A 22,483-nucleotide genomic window follows, 5' to 3' on the forward strand; every position below is an offset into this window, starting at 1 on the left:
ACCAAAATGGAGCGGCTGAGTGCTGCTGCCTGACATCTCTTTTCCAGAATACAACAGAGTGGGAAAATTGATGCCTAGCTGTCCTTACTTCGATTTGCGCAGGAGCTCTGGTGGGAGCTCAGCCACTATCAGGGACTGGGGGAAATGGAAGTGGAGTGTCTTCTAGAATTCATCCAGTGAGCAGATAACCAGTGCACCCCAGAGGAGAACTCTGCCTCAGCTACTGGAAGGACTGAAGGATAAAATGACTTTTTCCTGCGTCTGACTTGTGTGTTTCTTGTTACGAAGTTAAGCAAAGGAGCAACAGGCAGTGGTAGCTGGAGAATATCACAGGTGCTTGAAGCAATTTGACCAAAACAGTAAAGGGAAAAAGAGATCAACAGTGTACAGCACATTTATTTTTGTGGAATAGTTATTTAGACTGAAAGAGAGCTGTTGGGAATCCAGACGAGGTTCAAAAATGGTAACACATGTTGCTAGGAGCCCTGTGTTACTTAGACCACCACTGCTAGAAACCCATGCTTAGTTTGCTCATTGATAGTTCAACAGTAATTGTATTTACAGTTCATTTTGTTTGGATGCTGGTGACTCTAATCTTTCCATAGTGTCAATGGTGCGATTCAGCTGTGATGTACGGGTTCACCATCCTGCTAACTAGAAAATCCCATTGCAGATATGATTTCTGTTATCTGTGCAAGAGTTAGGAGAAACTATGTTGTGGATGTACTGGGGAAAAAGAGTGGGTGGTATGAGGTAGAAATGCAGGTTGTGACCAAATCCTCAATATTGTCCACTCTGTAATTTAAATGTGAATCATACGATGTACCTCTAATTGCTAGAGGAACTGAGGTATTGGTTATAGAAAGCAACACCAAGGTGTGGCACAATACTGCCAGGAAGTGTAATAAATGACACAGAAAGCTGGAATGGTCAGGGAAATCCAAGTAGCTGCAGTGTTACATACTCGTGTTTAATTTTTCAATGAGACACTTGGAATGATGGCTCTTCTTTTAAAAATGCCAAGGAGAAGGATTTTTGTGGAAAGGGTTGGGGAACAACACAAGTCTTCCATTTCACAGGACTTTGCACCAAGTAGGAATATTAGTAGGCTACTCAGAGGGAAGTAGGGCAGATGAATTAAATCTTCATTTCTTTTCTGTTGAGCCTCAGCAACTGAACTTTAATGATTTTTAATTGCATTCCTTACCTGGCTGGTGAGAGGGGCTGTATTAAACCACAAATACCTTAACATCTGGGGCTCATTTGTTCCAAAATGAATACCGTCTCCTTTAATTCCCTATTTGTCTCTCTCTGCTCTTACAATATTTGCCTTGTACTGATTCCCCTTGCTAATTGCAATACATCCAGCGCTGTATGTGAAAAAGCCATTTTTGTTGCGTGATTTAATGCTTTTAAGTCATCCTGGCTTTGCTGACTCATTGGTCAACCTTGAAAAATCATAACAGTGCAAACATTGCAATGCCATCAGAGGACTAGCAGGTTGTGCAGGGGACTCTGTTACTGATTAGTGTCATTTTTTTTCCGAGTTGAAAGAGCTATTGTGTTTAAGGCCATGAGATTTAGAATTAGGAGTAATTAAAAACCAAGGCTGCTGCCTTTATATTTTTTTAAATATGAAGGGCCCCAGGAGTCTTTGTAGTCATTAGAAAATCCTATTCTCGTGCTAAGCTTGTCCTTATAAGCAGTTCTGTTGTTGGCTTTCCTGAATGTAAAGCAGGATCTTGTTCAGAGTAGATGCTGAGAGGGGGGGAAATATCGTAAAGGCAGGGGAGAAGAAAAGGAAGAGAGAGTGTGTGTGTGTGTGTGTGTGTGTGTGTGTGTGTGTGTTTGGGGGGCAGATATTTAGTGGTTGCATGCTTGCTTTGTAATGTGTCCTTAGCAACTGGCTTTCTACTCTAATGGGAAAAATAAATGGTGGGAAAGCATTCAAGGAAAGTGGGTCACATTTGATCTATGACCTAAAAGGAAAAGTGGGGGGAGGGAATAATCAGCTCAGATCATTAATGAGGTGAAAATTTATCCTTATAAGGCTCATTCATCAAACTGGGCAAAACCGCTATTCTGGCGTCCTGGTTATGTGACATAAAGCACAGCTCCCACTCTCTCAAAACACTCCAATTGCTCCACGGCTTTGTATTTAAAAAAAAGAAAAAAGTTGTTTGTTTTAAACACTCTGAAGCAACACAATGATTAGACATGACAGTTTGGCTGTGGGGCCTTCCTTTCAGTTCAGGAAAATATAGAACATAGCTGAGCTGTCCTTTCCTGGTAAAAATGAGGTCATTTGTAAAGCTTTGTGTACATTTCTGCAGCGCTGGTAGAACAGAGCTAGCAAAACAGTTCTCCTGAAGTCTCAATTCTACCTCCACCAGTCTTCCCATTTTTAAGAAACACAGACCCATTGACCATGTAAGAGGAGAAATCACAAGCTGTGATTTAGACTAAATGACTCCTCGAGGATGTACAGTTTTGATTTAACTGTCAGGGGCACGTACGCTGCAGTCATAAGTGCGCTGCCGTTGCTGACTCTGAGCTTCTTACAGCTCCGTCTGGCTAAGGGAAAGCTTCTTGTAATCCGTTTCCTTTTCCATGGGAGCTGTGTATGTGTTCTGAAATAAGCAAAAGTATGCTGTCAGGCTTGATTTTTCTCTTTGTTACATACACAAATGTATTGTAAACATTATATTTGTTAATCCCTGTTGTTCATAAAAATGCCCTAGGCAATTAAAATTTATTAAATAATAATTTATGTAAAAGCTAATACTAATTTTCATATCCCAACTATTTTTCTTCTACCAATCAACTATTATATAGCTGCTAATATTTCAAGGTAGTTTTAATTAGCATCCCAGCCTAATGCATCTCTGTTCCAGAATGCATCATCAAATTAAATAAGAAAGGATAGCAGAGGATGTACTGGATAAGTGACTGGAAAATATGGACTAATGTGAGATGTGAGCTGGCACATGAGATTTGCATTCCCTTCCACCTTGAAACTTCAGGGAGTATGTTCCCATTCTGTCCAGGAAACTCTTGATGTTAACCCCCAGATTCTCTGACCCTGCTTAGAAAAGCATTAACTATTTCAGTCAACTCTGTTGACATTCAGTCCGGTCATGAGAAGTGGAAGCACAGAGGAGTAGAGAAGCATTCAAGATCTTGGGCAACTTAATGAAGATACTTGGTAGAAAACAGTAGATTAAAAATATCTGACTTTGTAGGATAAGTGAATTTAGACCTGCTGTGTCCCCTTCTCCCCTTTTTGTCTTAACCACCTATTAAAATACTCTGACAGTGCATCGTGTTTCCTAATGTGAAAATAGTAGGAAAACATATGGGCTTACTAATAAAACTAGGTCTGCTACTTAAAAAGCAGCCAGCATTGTTTGGGGCCTCAGAGATGCTCCTGCAATGCAAATAATAATAGTGGCTTTGGAAAGCCACTTTATTTCTGCTGTATTGCATAATTTTCAAATACTGCTTTTAAAAGACAAATTAGAATTGCATGAAGTTAAAAGAAAAAGTGTATCATGAAAGGGGTTATTTTGTCTTTAATAACATAATGGTTCAACATTTATATAGTGCTTTCCTCCAAGTGTTTCAGAGTTCTTCACTGGGATGGGAATATAAAGTACCAATTCAAAGGTGAGGGAGATAAGCACAGCAAAGGGAAGAGACTTATGAAAGAGTGTGGCTGAGAAACAGCTTTCTTTGTTGCATAGTCCTCCACTCTTTACCATTAGAAACACTTCCCAGTTTTGTTCTTCTATTGGGTTTTGTCTTCTCTAAAGGATGGTTATAGCAAGAAAACTGATGTGCCTTAAAATAATCTGTAAGTAATACCCCTCTCAATGAATTTGAAATTGCTCGATTAAAGCTCCACGTTTGGTGTTCATAGCTGACCTGCTGCCCAGCTGGGTGCAGTCTATCGTGCGTGATTGCGTGGGCACGAGGTGCAGATATCCTTCCCTGCATTAAACCAAAATGAGCATGAGTCCGCGGTTCTCCAGTGTCGGCACTCAGACTGAAATCCCAGGCTTCACGTTTTTTCTCTGTATCTCTTACTTACAGTGACAAGCTCAGCAGGTTTAGTTTTCAAATCATTAAAATAGATGTTCATATATTAAAATCCCATATTCGATGCTTGGATTCCCCTCTGCTTCCTATCTCAAGCAATTGAGACCTGTGAGCTTCAAGTCTATATTCTCCCATCAGTAGTGTCCAGGTTCCTCCACCTGCCCTGGGGCAGGTTTCCTCCCTTTTTCCATCTGCTGAGTGAAGGTGCCGACGACCGTACAGAGAGGGGTTATATGGAAAAACAGCTGGAAGAGGGCTAGAGATCTTAGGGAACCGCATGGTGTTACTAATCCTCCAGCTTTCCAAAGACTTGTCATCACAAATAAGAGTTTTCCACTTTCAGGGGGAGGAGGGAAGGAGAAAAAAGAAGGAAAGAAATTAACCCTGTGGTGTGATGACAGAGATTTCTATAAATCACACTGCGTTTCACACTGCTGCTGACAGCCAGCCAAACCTGAGCTGGCCAAGTTTCCGCAGGTCGGGTACGTTACAGGGAGCTTAAAAATACATCCACAAGTGTTTAACTACCTTTTCTGTTGCACGAGGCTATTCAAGTTAAGAGGCGTTGTACATCATGGGATGGTCAAAGGGCTGTGGATGGTATTCCTATTTTTTCCCATCTCCTCCTTTCTCATTTCTTCTGGAAAAGTGCCAGCCAGTCCCCAAGACATGGATTCATTTTTCTTGTGAATAAAACCTGCGGAGCAAATAATAACCCACTAAGATAAGCTTTTGTCCAAAATGTACCATTAAGAAGTTATCTCATCCTTTTAAATTTTTCCTGCTGCAAGTATTTACCGTATTTAAAAACATGGGTTTCCGCAACTTTTCAAGATGTATTTTCCTGTCAATTTGGCAAATAAGTTCCGAATGGCAGCACTCTGCTCTCTTCCCAATGCCGCATTTGCGCAGAGCGCCCTGGAAGCTCCCGACTAGAAGATGGAGGTCTGTCTTTGTAGTCAGAAGTGTCCCCATAAATAACTGCCGTATGACTTGGGAAGTGTGTTAGGGTGTGGTTTGGTTGGGGTTTTTCATGGTATGTTTATTAGGAAAATTTAAACCGGTTTTTCTGAGGTTTTTTTGTTTCTTTGAATGATGCTTTTAAAGGGGGAGTTGCTCCTTTCCTAATTATTTGTAGTTGTTTATTTTCTTGTGAGCTTCAAAAGAACTGCGTAACCAGCAGAGCAAAATAACTTATTTGCAATATTAGGGTAAAAATAAGAAACTAAATAAAATCTTGCACAGTAATGAGAGTTCACCTTAAAGGCTCAGATTTGTTGTTGACTGCTTGTGTGCTAGTGCTACTTAGCCTTTTATATAATTGCTCTCTCTTCAGATGTAAAACTGTCAGTAACCCAAAATACAAAGGAAAATGAATCCTTCTTTGAAGAGCTTAGAAGACACATTGCAATGGGATTTGGAGGTTTCAACAAGTGCGAAATGGAGACAGTGTGGCCCGTTTCGCCATGCATACAGGGCAATGCTTTCCATCTAGCATGCATAGTGGTTTTTTCACTAAAAATTGCTTAGCATTCTGGCTTCACAGCCAGTTTCTCTTCTGTCATCTGCGTGTTCCAGTTGCATGTGTTGATAGTGGTGCATCTGATGGGACCTGGATCTGCCACCATTTGACGCTAGCAGTAGCGTGTAAGACTTGCCCAGCTGAAGTTGAAGCCAGGCTCTAGTTTAACCCATTATTCTGTCTTCCATAAAGCTGGTAGGAGTACTTGTGTAACATAGAATCAACTACGAGTAATATTAGGGTTTGGGGGGGTTTCCCCCTCCCCCCAAAAGCCCTGGAGCAAGTTATAAGTATGTTGAAAGTCACCGGGGAAAAGCACTTTTTAACTATTGACATTTTAGTAGCAATCTAATGAGGTACTTAGATTTTTCTAGTCTGTTATATTGAGGAGTAGTTAGAAAAGATTCAGAAAAGGGAAACCTTTGGATTTTTTTAAGCTTCCCTGTAATACAACTTGAAAAAAACTCCCTCTATTGATTTTGTTGTTGTCCAGCAATCTGATCAGAGCTGAGGTCTGCTCTACAGAAAGACTGGGCACTTTTCCAACTTTTCCAACCTTTTCTGCCCCCAGAAACCTGGCTGGACAAAGATGCCTCCTCTCTGAAGAACTGGGAAGTATTTCCCAGACAGCATTCATGTTTTCCTCTACTAAACAGGCAGAATTTAGAAGAGGTAGGAGGAACAGAGGTGTTCGGTGGAGAGGAGGGGAAAAAGAGCAAAATAACTCTGCCCCCAACCCCACACCCCTGCCATATTTGTCATTTAAACGGCAGAGTCAGCTTGTCTTCTGCCCTGCATGCAGATAGTCAGTTGAGCTACAGCTTCATAAGATTATTTGTCCCAGTAACATTTGAGAGCTTCCCCACAATTCCCATCATTTTGCCTGCCCACACACTTTACCCTGAAGTCTTGGAAGGGATAAAGATTTTCTTCTTTGTTTGCTTGTATGTTTAAGATTTCACCCTCCTCTGCCACTAAACCAAGCCTGATACTGATTTTCAGTTTCATTAGTTTATCTGTAGCCTGTCTAACGCTCGGCTAATACCAGAACCCTATTTTCCAAGACGCTGTACAGGATTGACGCTACCTGAAAGATTTACAAAGGCAGGCAAGGGACCAAAATTCCCAAGGCCAAATAGTGGGGTGAGAAGAGATAGGAACAACCTCTAGCACCTCTTGGTTCTCCAGCCAGAGGCAAAACCACCTAATGAATAGGCACTGAATATCTTAGCACATTTTATCCACCTGCAAAAATTGTCCTGTAGTCCTCCAGGGTGGGATTGCCCCACTCTTGCCCTACTCCTTCTGGCTGCTGATAGATTGTCGAAATGTAACCTCAAGTACTGGAGTGGCCGAACTCCCTCCCCTTCCCCTGGCCACTGGTGGAAGTCCACCCTGCCCAAACAAAATGCTTGATTCCTTGAAATAAAGCACGATGGTCTGTGTTTCCTCTGGGCTGGAGAAACCAGTTTTGTCATCTCTTTGACCTGCAGTTCACCAAAACCTTTCCATGTCTGGAAAGCAAAAAGTTGGCTATGGTCCTTCAAAGATGACTGGCAGCTTCTGTGCGATTTCTACAGGGTTGGTTAGCGCAGAAACAGGTCAAGACCACACCGTGTTGTAATCTGAAGCGTTCACAGTTGTTGCCCCAGCAGTATCACATTAAACCCATCATATACTGTGATGTGGTGGCCCGGCCACCCTACACTGAGCACGTACGATACCCAAGAGCTCTCATAGCGTGTGCTGTGTTTGTGTATTCGCTATTAGTGTTTCCACTGAGGTCTGCATCTTTCTAACAGCTCACTGCAGCTGTATTTGCGCATTATAAAATAGCATGCTTTAAAGTGCCTTGTGAAGCAGATCCTTCCAGCCTCGCATTGTAAGGAAACAAGAGTCACACCATGCAAAAGTGTGTCTGCGCGTGTCAGCAAAGTGCTTTTTCAGTGTGATAGCTGAGTGCAAAAATTTCAAGAGGAATCAGGCAATTAAATGTCGAACCCACATCTCTTCTGTTTGTTAGGAATTCGTCGTTTCACATAGATGCAACATTTCGTTGTGTGTCTTCTATCTTCTATATACACAATTTCATTTTAATTTTTTAATATTGTCTTTCCCGGTTGTTGAGATTTTTTTCTTTCTTTTTCTGGACAGGTTATACATATGCTAATAGAAATATGCCTATTATTTGAAGCATAGTTCTGCTTGTCAATGAAGCTTCATTAACACCGTTATCACTGCCTGACATTTATCTTATAATTTTCCAGAGTTGACTGTTACATCTCCATGGAAACCCAAATTGCAATTGAAACAAGTGAGATAATAAAGGCATCCATAGAGGATTGAGAGTATGCAAGCCCACAGTGTTTGCAGGCTACATTTGTTTATAGTTCCTTAGATAAATCCATTGCAGTGGAGGTTTTTATTACCTGTCTCCTATCTTTCTATGACTGCTGCTTATTGCAAGGTTTAGAACAACACTTCTTTATTTTGCTTTTTAATTAGAGCAATAAATTTTATTGGACTCAGCAAGGGAGGCATTGAAGATGTAAATTCTAGTGTGATTTATTTGGGGATGAAATATGAAGTTTTTTATATATGATTTTGGCCCTATATAGACTGATGCATTCTTAGGGTGGTTTGGGGTTTTTTTTGAAGCAGCCAAAACTTACGATTGCGGACTCTTTTGATTTGCTGACTCTTTCAGTATACAAGAAGGATCTCTTTTTTTCTATACCTAAGGACTTGAGCTCTCTAGGTTCGTGACTCTAAATCAATTTAGATGGTGCCTCAAAGCATAGAGTCATGAAACTGGAGTGGGTCCAGAGTGAATTAATCTGAAATTAATTTGATTTTGAAAGGCTCCATCTGGCTGTGTTTGGAAAAGGCATTTAGACAGATATATAAACAAATGATCATCTGTATTCTATATACCAGATGTGGTGTCAAAAAAATGAAGAAATGGCTTAAAAAAAAAAATCAGCTGAGGGGGATTTTGCTATAACGATGCTCAACTTGTTAAAATTACAATTGCATCACACTTTGGACAATAATCTTTTCTTATATTCGGCTTTGTAAAAGGTGGGGAGCATGGGTGAGCTTGATAGGATATTTTGTTTTAAGTAAGAAAATTGAATGTCACAGCTTGCTTTAATTGTCTATTGGAGATCTCACATAAATAAGCGCAGCTAACCGAAATTGGCTGTGCCCTTAATATGAGCAGTGCTGTGATCTTCCATTCCCTTTTTAAGGAAGCTATTTAGGTAAAGCAGCCGTGTCAGGCACGAGCCGCTGGCCTCCCTCTCTTTCGACGGAGGCCTTTGGGCCCTATGGAGATAGCTCCCTCTGCTTTGTGGAGCTCGGCTGGGAGCGGGTCTGAGCGTGTGTGTACACACTCGGTGCCAGTCTTGAAACACCTTGGACTGTAAATTACTTCTTGCAATAATCAGTTGACTTTAGCACACAGAAATGGCGGTGTTTCAAAACAAATGTTTGGAGGACACCTTTCCCATGCCCTCCATCCCCCCAACCCCAACTCCAGGACACAGTTTGCCATAAGCTGGATAAGTCCTTGCAAACCTCGTAAGAACTTACAGATAACTGCCAGCCTGGACAGAAAACTTGCTAAAATAGTCAAGTCGTTAATTATCAAGTAAAAAAAAAATTTTTGAAGCCTTCATTACTCCCTTTGAAGTTTTTTTGGGGCAAAGAAAGAAGGGAATTGAGTAACAACTTTGTAAATTTGGAGCAGTAAGTGTTTGGAATGTGGAGAGAGACTGAGGTTGTTGACAAGAAAACAGATGGTCCTACGTGTCTTGAATTTTAAAAGCCTAGTACTATTGTAATTCGGTTGTTGACTTGTCACAAATACATAAGCATTTGGGTGTAATCAAATACTTTTTTTTTTTTTAAGTAATACCAATAAATGTTTCCTGCCACACAGAAAGAAGTATGCTTCATTGCAAGTATGTGTAATCAGGAAAGCAAGGCATTAATAATCCACACCATTAATATTGAGCAGTCAGCTACTTCAGACTCAACTTCATGTGAAAAATTGCATCAATCAGTGCTCCAAAACTATAATATAATTGTGCAAGCACATGAGCGCTCTCTCATGCTATTGTCCAGCTTACAGTAATGCAGAGAGAACCCCTTTGCAATTTGATTCCCTTTTAGACATAGCACAGATATTTATGCAAAAGGACAGCCTCTGCCCCAAAGAGATTACAAAGGAAAAAGTTGGTGAGGAGCACAACAAGAGTGGAACAGTAAGTTGCAGTCATTGCTTGCAAGCATCGTAGTTGTGGTGATCTGCCAGGGTTCTCTTCCTGCCATAACGAAGATTAGTTTAGAGACAGAAATATTATAAATTAGAAACCTTTGTTAATGCTAAGTTCTCCAGGTCAAAACCAGATGTGCAGATGCCCATCTGGGAGTTGGCCAACAGAAAACAGATATTTGAAATTCATGACTTAGGTATTTGTCGGACATGTCTTAACTCTTGTAGTACTTTTCTGTTTCTGGATAGAGTTAGAACTGCACCTACCTTACACCTGATGAAGACACACCCAATCTGGTTTGAGGGTTTAACGTACAGAACAAATTCTGGCCAGAAAGCAAAAATGACTTACTGGGTGGTTGCCTAAGCTGAGCTTTATGTTGCAGAACATTATTGTTTGGCGGACCTCATCTAGGCTTGAACTAATTAGTTCCCAAAGCCTACAGGAGAGCCTGGAAGAGCAGGGCTAGGAGTTAATACATTGTCTCTTGGTTTAGATCTCCAAGCGCTTATTTCAGTCATTCTTATCATGTATCCCTAGACATTTGTGTTCCTCATCCATACTTGAACAAGAGGGGGAATAAACTCAAGACAGTAAGGGATGGGGTGGGGTGGGTTTGGCTTTCTTCAGCTGTTAAAGGGTAGGAGTCTGTCACTGGCTGTTTAGCTTCTATTAGTTTCAGTTTAGTAAAATCTGTAGGCCAGTGTAGGTAAATCCTTAAAGATACTGAAAATAGACCATAGTAAGTTTTCTCAGCATAAACAAAAATATGCCACCCAGTTCAGACCTGTACAGATGGTGTGTTTAATTGTTTGCTTCCGCTATTGGATGAACTAGCAATGATACTTAATTGGTTTCCAAAATAGAGGACTTTAAAAAAAAAAACCTTCTCTTCTCCCTGTTTGCCTTAACTTCTGCACTCATTCATTCTCCTGTTTACATGTATTTTAACTTGTATGAGTTACTCCACTCACGTCTGTATACAGCACATACACATCATTAAGTACTACTGCGTGTAGTTATTATTACTATTTCCTTTTGTATCCTTGATTTCTTCCTGTGATACTAATGAGGAATCTACATCTATATGTCTCCAAAATAAAGTGTTTTATCTCCGGTGTGGTCAGCTCTCTTCTGATGTTCCTCTAGTATGTATTTTGTTCAGTACTTTTCCCAATTCCTGTTGCCCTTAGTATCATGCCGTCTGACCTACCTGCTTGAAAGGCAACTTCCCTCTGCTGCTCCTTCTCCCAGCCCGAATTTATTCCCCATCAAAACATTTTTCAACGTAGGAAAAGTTTTTTTCCCCAGATTTTCAAATCTTTTTTCCTCTCTGACAGGATGCTACCTCCTTACCTTACCTAAAATTTGCATTTAAGGCATTAAAGTGATCACATGTACTAAATTTGGAATTAATCAGAAAACAAGTATCCCCTATAGTAACAATAGCTTGCTATGGTTTGTATGATCTAATATACAGAGGGAGTTAGCAAAGCTGAGCTACAGCTAATCACTGATTTCACCAGAAAAATGACTGTGAATTTTAAATTATCAGGGCAGTAAAAATAACTCCATTGTCTTAAGAAACATTATGCTTTTACAGCTAATTTCTGCCAATGTGGAGGCAACACAAGAAAAAAAATCTTTGCATTTACCATTCAGTGCTTACATGAGCACGTGAGTATTATTAGCTACTGAGAAGAATAAAATCTGAGCATTGGATGTCAGGTATTAAAAGCCATCAGAATTGTTCATGTAGTTAATAGGCGTGTGTGACTGCAAGTGCGGTTGCTCTCTGCTGGATGGATGAAGAATTGCTCAGCTCTTTGTTAAAGGTTTTATGGGTCTGTGAAATGGAGTAAGGGAGAATGTTGTGCGAGCTCAGAGTTTCCGTATCCCTCCTGCAATTGCAGGTGGCCTTCAAGTGTAGCAGAATGGCAGCTTTGCAAGTCTTGTAGCTACCCAGTTGTCAGCGCCGCCGATGGGTGCAGGTAAGCCTGGAGAAAATTCTTTTGTAGACATTGCTGCATGCACAGGACCAAACATCCTGCTGTATGCGACTCTGTTCATTGGGCATGATGTCAGGTTCATTTAGCAACTGCTGTTATGGATGTGTGTTACTTAATAATAATTATTAGTATTATTAGCATGTAGTATTATTAACTGTACAAGACACTACAGCAGGAACAGTTAATGATTTTTGAAACATCATCTTTCCTTTGAGCTGTTTTGAGCAACTGTGCTGTGAAAATGCTGATGGGCCAGAAAGCTTCTGGAGATGACTTTTTTCTCCCCCCAAACACAGAGACCTGGTCATTTACGGCTTAAAAATATGGAATGGCTTCTTTTTTTGTTTGTCAGGGGTTCTGGCCCTTATTTTGCTGGCCAAAATCCAATTTAGGTAATTACATTCGGTGTCGATAAATCGCAACCCCCTGCAGTTTTCAATTGGGTATGGTATTGTTCTACCCTTCCTGGCTGAAATGGTGGTGTGATAATGCTCCATGTCATTAAACAGCTGCCGTCTGTCACCTTACGATGAAGTCATTCCTCTCTAAACAATGAGTTTATAAAGCCCTTTTGAGTTCTTCCAGATAAAATTTGCCCGTAAACCAGCAATTATGATCTTTCGAGTACGGTAAGGTGATGCTTGTTTGTCTCTCTTGACAGCAGTTGGAGTCCTTCAAACGGGTGTTATCCCTTTTGTCAGCTTGTGTGATATCCTGGCAGTGACTCCGCAGCTTGGGTGTAAATATTTGTTACTGTAAAACCCTGATGCCTGTAAATGCCTCTGTGCTAGGGTGGATTTAGTAGTCTTTACACTTGGAACCCATTCGTTACCATGTTCTTGTTGTTATGTTGGCTCTTAGAGGGAGTTCAACATTCTCCTATGTCTTATACCATAGAAAGTGAAAAAGGCAGATCCCCAGCAAAATGGTAAAACCACTAAAATAGGGTGAGGGGTGAGACATGAATTAACCAAAACATAACAGTGAGAAGGGTTCTGGGCAGAGTTAAAAACAGATTTGAAAAACAGGTCTCATGTAAACCTGTTTGGTCCCCGTTAACAGCTTTTTCAGCACCTGGCTTGACACCTAGTTCATTAGTGGAAATGAACTTGGATTAATGCCAAAGCTCTTAACAGTGATGAATTTAAGAGAGTCCCTTTTGATCCAGACTTTGTTTCTGAAGTCTGCCTCTCTCTCCTTAGCGGTCAGTTCGCTTTTAGCAGTCTTGCTGTAATTACAGATATGAATGGGCGAGACAGAGAAGGCGCCTACTCATTTTTTCCGGTGCTCCTGCTTAAGCAGCAGTGATATTAAAACAATCTCTAACTCCTCAAAGAGTGGCCCTGTCAACTTGCTGAAATGATGGAATGGTAGTTAGGTTATTAGAAGGAAAATTGGCACAAATTGAGAGAGAGGATGCTCTGGCAGCAGCCACAAGCAGCCAGCGACTCAGTGGCTTAATCTCTGCCCTCAGGCTGCTCTCTACGATATAGATGACACCTTGTCAGTGAAGATGATGTGCTGGGTCACCCCTGAGTCCAATGGGCTAAATTGGCCATGGAGGGAAGGATTGCTGCGGTGTAGAGACAGCAAGCCACATAATCTAATTTTTTTTTCTTTTTTTTTAATGTATGTCATCATTTGGGTACTGACAGTAATTGTCAAGGGATCCCGTTCTCATTAGTGTCCTCTAGACACAGCTATCTCTGTACTCTCGTGCTTTCAAGAAATAGTCCTAAGCTTTCACAAGGATTGCTTTGCCTCCTCTTGGAAAGTTTCACGCATGGTTTCTCTTTTGCCTTGTTATTTCTTGGGTACAGCAGGAGGGGAAGATGCAGGAAGGAAGGAACCGCTTCCTCTGAGAGCCATTGTGTTGCCAAAGAGAAGTAACAAAAAACCCTGCAGCTGTTGGCGACTAAGAGGTCTCAGTGCAAAGCAGTCATGTCCATTGGGTGAAGATGAAGGTTGGGAAGAGGATAAGGGAATTCATCTTGAGCAGAGATTATTTGTGAGGGATCAAGAATATTTGGCTGGATTTTATATTGACCCAACAAGCTCTGTGACAACTGAACCGTCAGGCAGGTGTGCTGTATAGTTGTGTTCCTCAGTGGAATCTTCAAGTACACTGCAGGGATCAGATCCATAGAATCTGTAAAATTGGAGGGGGTTTCCATTGTTATCTTTCTGGTTTATTTGCTTGTTCAGTTTGCCTGCCTTGGCTGCAGTCCTATATCTACTGCTGAAGCTGGGTGAGGATGCTACCACAAGTGCCGTTGCTGCAACAGTGCTCATGTGCTCCTCAAAACCCTGCCAGTGAGAGCGAGATCCCTCCTCCGAGGTGCTCGAGAGACTTAGTTTGCACTGAAGTCAAAGGAAATGCAATTTAGAAAGGAGCCCAGCTGTGCTTGTAGAGATGAGTCCCCTCTCTGTGGACTGAACTTGCCTGTCAACCCCCCAGAATGTTGGCAGCTCAGCACAACCCCTACCTTGTGGTAGAAAAGGATTATAAGGAAAAATCTAAGTTCTCTTGTTTTTTTCCTCAATCTGCAGGAGTTAGTGGATTGACAGAGCTGTCAGTGGATGGTGGAATTTAGTCCAGAGAAGTTTTAATGACTTACCCAAGTTAATTCAGGCAGCGAGTGACAAAACCTGTCCCTCGGAGCTTTGCATCGCAGCATACGGTAGCCTACACCTGGAGTCAGAGCCTTTAACCATTTTTATCCAATAAAGCATTTAAGGAATATGATCAATGTAATTCGACTTCAGTTCTACCAAAGTAAAGAAAGGGCTTAAGCGTTTTGTGGCATTAGAAGGGATCTTGGCCTGTGCCTAAACCTTTAGCTCAAAGCAGGAACTTGATGCTAATGGGGGTCATCAAACTGAGAAAACAGGTAGAAGTGTTCGGTTTTGTGGTTTCCTAAAAATTGGCTTGTTAGCAATGGAAATTGTGGTGCTCCTGGTGGTAAAGGTGGTTTGGGTAAAGGAAAAAGCGAAATAATAAACTTGTTATTCTTTATTAAATATGTAATTTGGGCTAAAGTAGCAATTGTGTATGGATTTCTTAAAGAAGGGATCCAACAGAGAGACTAGATGAAGGGCATAGTTTAAAAATGAACTCAATTCCTTTTTTTTATGTAAACAATGTAGGGAATAAATGAAGTGAAAAGTGAAGCTGATTTCTGAAAGAGAATAGCTGACTGGGTCCAGGGCAAAGCTGGGGGCAGCACAGCTAAGCTTCTACCTTTTCTTGTCTTTGCAGGTCCAAAATAATGTGTAAGCATTTTCCTTAGTTATTTTGAGCTATGGGTCAGGGATTTTTCAACCTCCCTGCTAGGGAGATTGTTTAACAGATTGGGTTTTACATAAAGGAATAGGAACTGGAAAGAAATAACAGAGTGATTTTCTAGATGTATAAGTGTCATGTAGGTGCCTCCTGCTCCATGAAAGTATTGAAAGTTGTTCCCGTGAAATATCATTCAAGTGAGTCAGTCAGGGCTTTTCTGTTTCTTCGCGATTTTGGGGGGAGGTGGTTCTTTGGTTGGTTTGGTTTAGCTTAAGTCTTACGGAAAACGCAGTTTCTAAGGCCTGGAAAAATCATGGTTTCGCTAGGTGTACTTGTGACCTATAGAACATCTTCAAAATGAAGAGCATATGTAAGACCAGAGTATTTGTGCATGAAACATAATACAAAATGTTGGACTAAATCTTTCAGTCTCTTACTCAGGCAAGACTCCCACTAGAATCAATAGGAATTTTGTCTAATAAATGAGTGTGAGAAATCCTGTTGTCTGCTGATCTGCATTGAAGACACTTCACAAGTGATGATCAAACTTCTTGTTGTTGGTTTAAAATGTGCCTTTACTATAACTTTCTCCTTCCTGCCGTAAGCAGGGGAAGTGCTAAAGTTAATATGGGCATATTAATGTGTTCAGGTGGATTATGCTTTCAAGGAGATGAAACACATGAAACGAAATAATTTGTCTTTGCACAGGTTATAGCTGTGAGACAGGGGAATCACACAGGGTTGGGTTTTTCTTGCCATTCTTAGATTTTTTTTTTTATTTCACATGTAAAATATGATTTTTGTCTGGTTGTGCAGATTCTGAGCTCTTCCAAGTCCTCCTGTGGGCATTCTCTCCTGAACAATCATCAAACGGAGAAACTGTAATTAAAGCCAAGTTTCTTGAAAGTGGCAGGTGGCTCTGAAATGCCTGAATTCTGCGATGATCAACTTTCACCATTGCTGAACACAGGCCATTTCTCCCCTTTCCCCGGTGGAAAGACGGGGGGAATGCTCTAAAAGTCACATCTCATTAGTATTCTCTCTTGAAACTGCAGCATCCAAAAATTTTCATCACTTATGGCATCTCTAGCCAAGTAACTAATTGAAATTACTGTCCTTAATTATCAATCATGACATGAGGGTTTTTTTTTGTATTTTGACTTTTATTCAGTATTTAAAATTATTTGTTTTCCTTATAAGCGTACAACTCTTCCTAAACAATAATATGTCATTTGTCTCACAGAGCAGGTTATTTTTTGTTACTAAGTTCTTTTCCCCTGCAAAAGTCTGTGGTTGTTTTGAACTTAGATGTACATCTGGAGACCAGATAGGGTAACAATTTACAGGGTGTGAAAAATTTCAAAAATTTGATGTCCTTGTGCAGGGAGAAAAACTTTTTGAAGCAGCATTTTAATTTTCACAACAAAGTAGGCAATTTTGCCGCTGCCTTCACTTTTTGAATTGTGCTTTTTTTTATGCCAGGCTGCAATAAACAATGTGCTTTAAACTGGAGCTCTCCAGACTGCTTTTCCTTTTTAAAGAGCGTAGGCAACTAATCGGCAGCAACCATCCACATAGCTGGAGTGTTTTCCATTCTAGGCAATATCATACTAATTTGATGCACACATGGATGCTTCACACAATCTGCAAATTCATTGCTGGCATCTTGCATTAGTCATCTGACAGATTGCCAAGTGTTTCATATTCCTTTCATGTGACTTTATTACAAAACACACACACACACACGCACTGCCTTATTTCTGCCAGTAGCCAGTTTAGTGAGAATTCACTGCAGTTCTGTTTACAACAGCCATGGAGAGAAATCTGCTCTTATTTGCAACTATCGTCTGCTTTAAAATGCAAAAGTCCCAATTTGTGTTGTGCCGCTCTCTTCTTATATAATGACGTTAAGCAGCAGCCTGAAGAGAAAACCAGACTCAATGAAAAATGTAATCGCATTGTTTTTTGTTCCTAATACTTATGCTATTAATTAAATACTGATTTATTTTTTTTCTGCTTTGTGCCAATTGACATCATGTTCTGCATGTAGTGCACATGAAAACTGCGTAGTCTCCTAACTTGTCTTCTCTTTTTAATCTCCTTTTCCACTTTCTAGTAACGGCACAGCTAACAAGATGAATGGAGCTTTGGATCATTCAGACCAACCAGACCCAGATGCCATTAAGATGTTTGTTGGACAGATTCCCCGTTCATGGTCGGAAAAAGAGTTAAAAGAACTTTTTGAGCCTTATGGAGCTGTCTACCAGATTAATGTTCTCCGAGACAGAAGTCAGAACCCTCCCCAAAGTAAAGGTACAGTAGTTGTGCTCTCTTTGCTTTCAATTTGGTTTTTTTCCAATGATCTTGCTTGCCTTCAGGATTTCCAAAGAGGTTTGCATCTGAGCTGTCTGTTTTGAAGCATACTGTGTTAAGCTGTGCAGCAGTCCTAAGAGGAGAGGGCTACCGAATACCTATCGATTACTGTCTTCCTCCTCTTCTTAAATTGCAGTTTAAATGTCTGTTATCTGGACGTGCACGTTCCAACTGTGCAAAAAATAACAAAAGATTGCCATCCTTGTTTAAATTATTATTGCCAAGAGACATGGAAACCTGAGTGGCCACTTTCCCAGGATTAGCTCATGAAAAATATAATTTTCTACTTCCTTTCGTTTCCTCTCTTTGCACCCCAGGTGGGAATAATTTTCAGGATACAGAAGGGGAGAAAGGATAGCAGTGGGCTCTTGCTACATCATTGCTCCAGAGGCAGTATAAATTAAAAAATAGACTCGCCCTGCCCTTTTTCCAAAATCTGATTTCTTTTCTGTAGTCATGCTAAAGGATTGATTTTTGGCACTGGTATTTTTGAAAAAGAAAGGGTTGTTTTTCCTTCCTGTGGTTTTTTCCATACACATGTAAAGTATTTTTCCTTAACTGTATTGCTTTCTTTAACTGTGTATCTATGCACGTTTAGGCATGTGAGAATTCTGTGTATTATAGCTATGTAAGTACAGCATATGCTTACATGTAGACTGAAAGTGAATATTTTGTTTCACAGAATACATTTTTCTCCCTAAATAGCTGTATACTTTCATTTACATTTGAGTTCTTCAGGTTTGGTATGTGAAAGTGTTGGTAGCATTACAAATAATTAGTGCAGCTCAGAGACATAACTAGATATGCATGTGTGCTTGGCTGTAGCGTTACTAGATAGTTATTCATTCTTACTGCACTCCTGCCACTGCTTCTAAAAACCTTTAAAGCCCACGTGCTACGGAGAATATCATAAAATGATTTTGTGGGCTAGCAGCTAACTAACAGCGCAAAACAGCCCTCGCTTGAGATTTCCAGTTCAGGGAGAGGTGATTGCTGTCGTGTGGGGCATGCAGCACAACTTGGAGTGTTCCTGTGCTTTTGTGCAAAGCGCTGCCGAGGCTCAGCATTTCCTCCTTGCCCTGGTACGGGACAGAGGATCCTCTCAGCGGCCTCATCTTTGCTGCCCTGATTTAAGCAGTCTTGTGCTTTGAGTGATATTAGTTCATTTTGGGTTGCTTGCATACATCACTTCTGGTTAAAAGACTTGGTGCGTTGGTGGCACACCAATGTCGAGGAGGGGGTTCATCTCGCCGTACCTTGCTGCTAATCAAGTCCCTGTACTAGATTGCTCTTTCCCTTCAGAAGCAGAAGGTATTTCTGGTTGGAGTGTTTCAGTGTAGTTCTGCTTCCAGCTCCCTCCATTCCCCAGGACTGATGTATTGTAGCATGTAGACCCCTGCTATGTTAGCACAGAGCCCTCACCAAGTGTCTTTTTCTTGTAATGCTGGATAGAAGACAGCATTAAGAGGTCAAGCAACTGGATTTTCTGCAGTCCAGGCTGCTATGGATGAGCAAACTCCTACTTAGTTTAAACCACTAAAATGCTGAACTTTGAGACTCGTCCATTTAGAAAGAGCTGATTCCTGGGCCACAGAAATGCCTTCCCACTAAGCAGTAAATGAAGTGAGAATGATATTGTGGTTAGACAGAAGAAAGCCATTGATTCCCGTTTCTGTAGTGTTTTCCATTATACTGTACCTGTCTGTCAGGCAGCTGGAAGGCATAAGGATTAAGCACAGGTCATGCAAATCGTTGTAGACTAATTATGAAGGCTTGTAGTCCCCATATTCAATATTGAAAGGTGTTTTGTTTTTTTTTTTTTCTTTTTTTGCTTGGACTCTTTTCAGCCATGCGGAGATGATGCTTTTATGTCACTTCAGGCATTGTATGTTTTAATGAGTAAATTAAATTAATCCTCAAGAAAGACAGAATAACCTTAAGATTTGTATTTCCCTGACACAGCAGCAAGCTCCTCTGGTGGTCAGCTTTTCCCTTGGAAGCTTTGGAGGAGCATATCTCCATGCTGGCTCTATCCTTCCTCCTGGCTGAGTCTGCCAGCAAGGTTGCTAGATATAGAAACCTCTTGAGTTTCTTGTGGATATCTCTTGACTGGGAATGATCCTGATTTTCTTAATCCAGTAGCACAAAGGATTCTGTGTGGGAGATTGTTAAGAATGTTAGAAACAAACAAGCAAAAAAATTGCCCTGAAAAATGTCTGATAGTCTTCTCGTCAGCATCGCGATCCATGAGGAATACTTTGCCCGTGCTATCTAATTGGCATTTAATAACGAAGCTGAGTTTTGACTTTTTGTTCGGAGGCGTGGTCGAAGTCCGTGCTCTCCTTCTGTGTAAACACCCACACAAAACAACCATTTTTACTTTATTAGAGCTGAGTGGATTGGGGTAATTCCAGGCATTTTCCTGCCTGCTGCCTCTCTGCATCACCTCCAGTTTCGCAGAAAAGTGCATCAAAGGGACCTTGCGGTTGGGTGATGCTGGAGAAAGTCCATTTTTCATTTCATTGCATGGTCATGGCTGTGTGTTGTGCAGAACATTCACAGGCTGATATCACCCAGAAATTTTCTCTGACTATTCTGCAAGCCATGAATTGCAATGACAGAAATGCAAGTTAGTGTTACTACACCATGTGGGGGGTGGTGGTGGTTTGGCTTTGTTCTTTGCAGAAAGGCATTTTGATTTTCGAAAGATTTCTTTCTTACTAGACAAGGGCTCTGTATTTCTGTCAGCTTGGCCAAAGGGGCTTCTCCAATTTGGACAGAATTTTTCTCCGATGAGCTGTTTATGAAGCTGCAATCTGAGTCTCTCCCGATTCTGTCAAAAATAACCATAGGCTGCTTCTCTCTCTCCTGTTGTTATTAAGACTGTGTTTCATACCCTCCAACGACAGACGGCCTAGTTCATGTCTTTCCTCCTTTTTTGTATTGCTTGCCAGCTCTGCAAAGCTGAGACTAGAGGACGAGGAGGAATACGGGTAGAAAGCCAAGTTTTACTCACTTTGGAGTAGGAGGAAAGGCTAGAGATACTTCCACAGATATATTGCTGCTAGTGCAAATGTTGAAGCTTGACTTTATTACTTGGGAACCACAGGAGTGGCTGCATTTTGATGGGTGATGGTTGGAATATCTTCTGTCGGTAGGAAATTCCTTGTGCTTTCCAGAGTTTGCAGTTCTCCAGTTCTTTTTGGATGTGTGAAATTGCTCAGCAAAGTAATTTGACTTTGTGTTTATCCCCTGTTGTTTTGTAAGGCCTTTTCCTCTTTCTGCAACAAGAGAAATCTGAGGGATTAGGTAAACTAAATAAAAAAAAAAAAAGGCAGGAAATCCTGTAACACTGAAATCAATGGCACTTTCAGCTGCTGGGGGCTAAGGGAATTCAAAGTCTAGGCAGATCAGCCCTCTCTGTTCCCAATCCAGCTTGCTCCCTTTATATAATTTATTCTGGGTGGATAGATGACTTTTTTTCAGGGTAGTTGTCAAAGAGAGCTTCTGTAATACCTCAAATACGGCAAGCTCTATGCACAGGCAGTATACACTGCCACCAAGATCTCTCTTCTTCCCCACTGTTCTCCTAAGCCGGAAAGATTTCCTTGGCTGCTTTTGTTTCGGACTCCAAGTGCTGAAGCAAGCAGATGGCACAGGGCTACTTTTGCCCACTGAAATGCAGCAGAAGAGTCTTGGGCCAGATCCGCAATGTCCTTTTGGTACCTTGCCCCTGTTTCGATACCTGTTAATTCTTGTAGGGATCAAGGTCCCGTAAACCAGCTTTGTGAGCCTGAGCCTGCTTGTGCTATGGTAGGAATCGTGTTGCAGAAAGCAGGGGAGAGGCACCCGTGTAACAACTAACCCCGTGTTTCCTTGTAGCCTTTTACAGACCCTTTATCAGATTAGAGGGACTCTGCTGAGTGAACAAGGATGTGCTGTAGTTAAAGGCCAGTGTTTATTATTATCCTATTTAACATGGTAATTTAAGTCTACCGGGAAGCAAGCAGAGGAATCTGATAATGAGGCATTCATCTGCTGCATACAGGAGAGACCGGATGGGCAAGGCGTATAGGAGGCAGAAGTTATGTGGCTTGTTTGGGTACCATTTTGGCTACAGTTTAGCTCTTCAGAAATACTCTTGTGCAGGCAGGAGGAACAGTTCCCCAACTCCAGCAGATCCCTGCTCACACTGCCCCATTTTCTGTGCAGTGGGAGGAGAAAAGAGAACTCAGGCGGTCCTGCACGGGAGCAGAGCTGTGGCGCTCTGCTCGTCACCCAAACCCGTCCTGACTGTCCTAATCAGCAGCAAAGACGTTAACCGACTGTTGCTTGCCTGCCCTTGCATCACCGCTCAGCCGATCGCATGCTCCTGCTCCTTGATGCAATTTCAAGGCATTGTGTTTTGCAAAACTATTTTAGATGCTTTTTAAAAGCTCCCTTCAGCCAGCGCTCCAGGACTCAGGGTTTCTCTACACATTTTGATGTCTTTTGTGTTTTGAGTGCTCTCACAGGTCCATATGAACATTGTTTCGCTTTTGAGATCTGATGAGTTGCATCATGAGCAAATATGTTGTCGAAACTGCAGGACTTGGGACCACAGACATTATGCATGTGTGTTTTAGACTAAATTTTAGTGATCACAGCTGAGAGATCATCTGTTACAATAACAGACTTGAAATCTTTCATGTACTGAATGAAAAAGTGCCTTGCATGTATTTTTTTTTTTTTAGCAGGTGCTTTGGGCACTATATGAAGTTTCACATGACAGAGACTGGCAAAAGCCAGATGTTGCTGTTAAGATACAAGAACAACGGGGAGGGAGAGCAAATGATAAAATAGAGTTTTCAACTTCCAGTTTCTGACTTTAGGATGTTTAAATTTAAACCTTAAAGAACCTTAATTCTATAATTTTATA

General features: G+C 41.1%; 1 protein-coding gene across 2 annotated transcripts in view; it reads left to right on the top strand.

The window, feature by feature from the left end:
* CELF2 (CUGBP Elav-like family member 2) overlaps positions 1-22,483 on the top strand; it is a 380,716-nt gene that overhangs the window by 228,522 nt on the left and 129,711 nt on the right. For both annotated transcript variants that reach the window (XM_059816034.1, XM_059816033.1), the window contains one exon: positions 17,309-17,505. In XM_059816034.1, coding sequence (XP_059672017.1) covers positions 17,328-17,505 — 178 coding nt within the window. In that variant the 5' untranslated portion in view covers positions 17,309-17,327. The remainder of the gene's footprint in view (positions 1-17,308; positions 17,506-22,483) is intronic.

Source organism: Gavia stellata, chromosome 4 (assembly GCF_030936135.1).
Source record: "Gavia stellata isolate bGavSte3 chromosome 4, bGavSte3.hap2, whole genome shotgun sequence".
Lineage (NCBI taxonomy): Eukaryota > Metazoa > Chordata > Aves > Gaviiformes > Gaviidae > Gavia > Gavia stellata.